General features: G+C 38.7%; 1 protein-coding gene across 1 annotated transcript in view; it reads left to right on the forward strand.

Annotated features, from left to right (window-relative positions):
• Positions 1-2,985, forward strand: part of RBBP7 (RB binding protein 7, chromatin remodeling factor) — a 9,559-nt gene extending 6,574 nt beyond the window's left edge. The window contains exons 7-9 of the mRNA XM_019528466.1: positions 557-622; positions 1,413-1,523; positions 2,488-2,985. Coding sequence (XP_019384011.1) covers positions 557-622; positions 1,413-1,523; positions 2,488-2,556 — 246 coding nt within the window. The 3' untranslated portion in view covers positions 2,557-2,985. The remainder of the gene's footprint in view (positions 1-556; positions 623-1,412; positions 1,524-2,487) is intronic.
• Positions 2,986-5,516: the final 2,531 nt, after the last annotated feature.

Raw genomic sequence — 5,516 nt, forward strand, 5'->3', positions numbered from 1 at the left:
TTCAGGTAGCAGATAGGAATTTATTATATTCAGTCAGCCTTACTCTTGTATTTTGGAGTGATTTAAACATACATCTGACTTCATGTTTTTGTGAAACTAGTAAACATTATGCCAAAATGTCTTTTTACTAAGCTTTTCTCTGTTATAAGCTTTCTTTCTGAACAATTATTATTTTTCTGTTTTCATTAGTAATAAGATAACTTTTCATAGAGTTGGAAGGGACCTCAGTGGGCCATCTAGTCCACTTTGTCTTATGGGATCTCTTGGTTCTGCTACTTAGTCACGTTAAAGTCAGATCGTCTTTTCAATAATTGTAGCAGCAAAGAATTGATGCCTTGCACCTGAGGAGTAAAACTAAGGGCAGGGAACAAACAGCAGCAGGAGGAATTGGAAATAAATTGATGTAAATGTCCCTAATTGAAGAAGGAAACATAAAAGGACTAATCTTAACTTTTCATTGCTTATAAAATTACCTTTTTGTTGCTGTTTTGTTAAGTCATTTCCTACCTCTCCCCTTTTTATCTCAAATTCCTAGATTTAATTTTAAATATATTCCTGTTACAGTAAAATTGGAGAAGAGCAGTCTGCAGAGGATGCTGAAGACGGGCCTCCTGAACTTTTGGTATGTGTATGGTGTGTTTAGTTTGGAGATTTTTACATCTTAGGAAGCATCACTTTTATTTATTATTTCATGTTGTTACAATAAACCACACAATAACAGAACAGATGACCTTCCTCCTCTGTGTGCCCCTCCCCTCCCATTTCATGTGCCTTAGTAGCTGTTACCAGATTGGTAAAGCTGTGGTTCCTGATGTTCCTTGGGGGTAAAGTGTTCTGCAACGACTACTTTAGCAGATCCATTGTGTTAACCACTCAAGATCAGATGATGTGCAAAAAGTATAGCTGTGGGTTAGAACACAATGCAGAATTCAGTGTAATGTGAAAGATACTTTTTATTCATATTCAGGTTCTCCAGCAAATGGTAAAACTCCATTTTGTGTGCAACTGTGTGAGAACAGTTAGTACTGCCTGGCTTCTCTGCCCAATGATACCTCTTAATCTTGTTTTGGTGCAAAATATAACACACTGGAGCTATTTCAAAAGACAGGAAGCAGCCTATGTGTACCCATCATCATTGTACGTGCATTGATAAACTATTGATAAATGTTATGCTGCGAGCAGAGGTACTGTTTTAGATGATGCCATCAACCGTCCAAATGAGAAATGAATGGATAGTTAGTTTTGGTGTATGTGACCAAATTTTCTTCCTAAAGCTGCATCTTAAAACTCTATTTTGGTTACATCTTACTTTTGCATTTAATGTTTTTGCTAGTCAACTGAATTTAAAGTTTCAAATAATTTCTAGACAGTTGTCTGAAATGTGAATTGCTAAAGCTAAGGTTTTTCAACAGTTCATTCATGGAGGACACACTGCCAAGATTTCAGATTTCAGTTGGAATCCTAATGAACCTTGGGTAATTTGTTCTGTATCTGAGGATAACATAATGCAAGTATGGCAAATGGTGAGTACCAACATTTTAAACTTCTTGTGTTTAGATTTAGATGACTGAAAAGGAAGTCACACACTTTTTAAGATGCAGGCTGTGTTGTGTCACTGGAAAGGTAATCTTGCCATTACAGGAGAGCTAACTTATGGAGAAGAAAGCTGAAAAATCTTAAACTTCACTGAGTATTTTTATTAAGGACAAATTAGGCTAGAAATGACTAATCCCTCCATTTTTGGAACACATTGTCTGATTCTGTGTTAACTTATTTTTGGTATCTTTAAGAATGGGCATCAGTGTTTTGGATTAAAATTTGCTGCATTAACCAGAATTTAAGTTTTACTTTTTAAAAAACTGTAGAACTTCTGGCTGCATCCTTAGCTAACAGCTGCAGATTTTGACAGTTCTGTGAGATGTGCTGATATGTTAATCCTGTCTAGTAATAAAAGACAACCAGCATCCTACAGCTAATCTTATGAGTCCCTGTATAAACAGGACAGTTCATATTTGATCTTGACAATCACATAATGTGATCTTAGCTAGAAGATTTTAAATGACAACTAAATGCAGATACAGATCATCTATTTATCCTTTTCATTTACTTAAGTTATACCATATATTTTGGAAGTGGCAACATCCGAAAAAGGGCAGTGCCTGAAACTAAATATGAGCCGTGGACCAAAAGTGTAGGATAAAGCGTTTAAATTGGTTAGGATTATGTACGCTAGATGAATAATCTGATTTTGTAAAATAATGCTCTAATTGGTATTGGTGGTTAGGTTAACCATTTCACAAAGTCTTTAAAGCTAGCTGTTTGCCATTTGTAAAGGAAGAAGGATGGGTGTTTCGGGGGGGGTTTTAAGGTGGGGATTATTTCTGAATCTTTCTGTCTGTAGCTGTATTGTCTCTAAGTTTAGAAAACCATTAATCAGATGCACACACTACTTTTCTGAACCTGTAATAAACTACTTTGTGTCTTTAGGCTGAAAACATATACAATGATGAAGAAACAGACATAGCAGCAGCAGAACTGGAGGGCCAAGGAACGTAATATTTTTGATGAGGAAAAATAATATGGGGTGTTTTGTGAAGGGGCTAATATATTAATATAAGTTTTTTACTACTATACTCATTCAGTATATTCTCAGTTGAATGTAATTCTTGTATTGGTGCTTATTTGTTGTTAAGCACATAATGCTTGTATAGTTAATGCAGTGGAAACTCCCTGATTATTTTGGCACTTTGAAGTGAGTTACTGCATAATGTACAGCTTAGTTACTAGGGGAAATAGGAATGACTTAATATCAGCACCTATATTTTTTAAAAAGAAGCTTGCAGGACCCTGTAAATAAGACAGCTTAAAAATCCTCTTCCCACAGTGTAAGTATGAAAGAAGTTTTAAGATGTAAAAATGAGATTTTTCACTTTTACAGATTGCTTCCTGATTGGCTTTGCATAAAAAAAAAATAAAACTTTGAAGCAAAAGTGTGGTGTTTTGATTTGACAGTGCATCCTTCTGGTTATCCTTTTGCATATGTTTAAGAATGTAGAATGCTGTATGGGCAGGGACGTGATTATTTGCTGCATGATGATATAGTACTGTCATCCTGGGGGAGAGAGAGTAAACTTGGAGATCTTGGAATGGACTTTCCAAGAGATGGCATCCAGCAGTGTGGGGGTTGAGAGAGAAAAGAAATGAGAGAGAATGGGGAAGGAGAAAAGGATAAAAAAAAAAAAAAAAGGGAAAACAGAGACAAGAAAGGAAAAATAAAGGAGTGGGGGGTGGAGGCTAGGTCGCATGGGTACGTAGCTGACTTGTAAGCCCAATTTTTGCCTTGAACAGTCTGCTGCAGCAGGGGCAAGGAAGCGATGAGGACTGGGTATGAGAAGTTTTTGTTTTCCTGGCCAGGAATGGAAGTAGGCAAGTTCTAACTGGCAAAAGGCATGCCAGATATGGAACTGGAGATACCCACCTATAAAATGAATGGCTTGAAACAACATCTTGTTTGAGGGAAGATGTGCTTTTTGTTTCCCTGTTCATCCTTCAAGTCCTGATAATCAAGTACCAAAAAGTTTCTTCTTTCATAGGGGGAAGGAAGCAGGCAACTCACCCAGCTCCTATTTAGAATAGTGTAATTGTCCAAAGGTTAAACATGATATCTTTTTATGAATGCAAGATGTGGTAACAGAACATTCTTAACATTTTCAAAAGGCCAACAAATACAAAGGCAAGAGTTTCCCCTTATTGTAGTGAAGTGTTGCAAAGCAAATTGAAACAACCTTGAGTCTTAAGTGGAGAAACTAAGATTTGAGATCTGGAGTCCCTTTTAAAATAGAGACCAAAATAATTTAATTGAAATCTGTTAAGATTTGGTAAGTATCAAATCTTATTCCAGTAAAGTTAAACTTTAATGGGTAGGGAGACCTCCCTCATCTAAAAATAGGATTTACTTCTATTACATGAATATCCTTTCACAGAAGATATTTCTGTGGTTGGGAGCAGTATATAACTTGTGAAGCTAAATACTTCAAATAACATGTTGCATCTGACTTGATGATGTGGACGTGAAGGTCATGCTTTTACTTTTATAGTTGAGTAATATTCTGAATATGCTGTATTCAAGATTAGTCCTTTGCCATAGCTTCTAATTCAGTTTTGCAATCAATGCCTAAAACAAGTTGGTTTTAGAATATAACCGCACAAATCTAGGGGGCTGTGATTTTCTTTTTTAAACAGTGAACTGGGAAATTCTAAGCTTAGTAGAAATTCTGTTTTACTTTACAGCATGAAATTTTGACCTACTTTCATTATTTCATATGTTGGAGACCCAGTTTAAAAATCATCTTAAATTATTTAATCAGAGACATGACATTTACTACAAAGTAAACAAACTTTCCCTTCTAGTAAAAGTGGAGTAGACATGCAGTTTGGTTTTCAGGAAAAAACTACCTTGCAGAGGGTGACCAACTATGTCCTGTTGCTGATTGCATTGTCACCTGGGGCCTGGAGCACTGGATTTTGTGGTGGGCTTTGCATCCTAACTTTCAGTGACATGTCAGTAGCCTGGTCAGCCAAATTAGACACCCTGGCACTAACTTATATTCTGTCCCACTAATTTGTGGCAATTGTCAGAATGTAAGTAAATAGGGTTCTTCAAGAACATAAGAACAATTATGACTTCTTCAAGTCATAATTGACTCCAAGATGAACATGGGCCGGCAGTGTGGGGAGGCAGTTAGGAAGGCCAACTGCACCTTGGCATGCATCCACAGATGCATCTCGAGCAGGTCCAAAGAGGTGATCCTCCCCCTCTATGCGGCACTGGTCAGGCTGCAGTTGGAGTACTGCGTCCAGTTCTGGGCGCCGCACTTCAAGAGGGATGTTAACAGTATGGAGAGGGTCCAGAGGAGGGCCACTCGTATGATCAGGGGACAACAGGGCAGGCCCTATGAGGAGAGGCTGCGGGACCTGAACCTGTTCAGCCTCCAAAAGAGAAGGCTGAGGGGGGATCTTGTGGCCTGTTATAAACTAGTCAGGGGGGATCAGCAGGCATTGGGGGAGTCCCTGTTCCCCCGAGCACCGCCAGGAGTGACCAGGAATAACGGTCACAAGCTGGCAGAGGGTAGGTTTAGGTTAGATATCAGGAGGCGCAACTTCATGGTCGGGGCGGCTCGGGTCTGGAACCAACTTCCAAGAGAAGTGGTGCTGGCCCCTACCCTGGGGGTGTTTAAGAGGAGGCTGGATGAACATCTTGCTGGGGTCATTTGACCCCAGTACTCTTTCCTGCCATGGCAGGGAGTCGGACTTGATGATCTGCTCAGGTCCCTTCGGACCCTAGAAACTATGAAACTATGAAGAAAGTCTTATTGAGACTGTGTACAGAGCTTCTGTTGTAACCAACATTTGCTGAAGAACAGACTGTATTACCCCAACACAGAATGAAGCAGTCTAACAACGTATTGGTCACACATTTTGCTAATTTATGCCAGAATACTGCATGGAGTGGAATA

Source organism: Crocodylus porosus, unplaced genomic scaffold, assembly GCF_001723895.1.
Source record: "Crocodylus porosus isolate Cpor-Errol unplaced genomic scaffold, CroPor_comp1, whole genome shotgun sequence".
Lineage (NCBI taxonomy): Eukaryota > Metazoa > Chordata > Crocodylia > Crocodylidae > Crocodylus > Crocodylus porosus.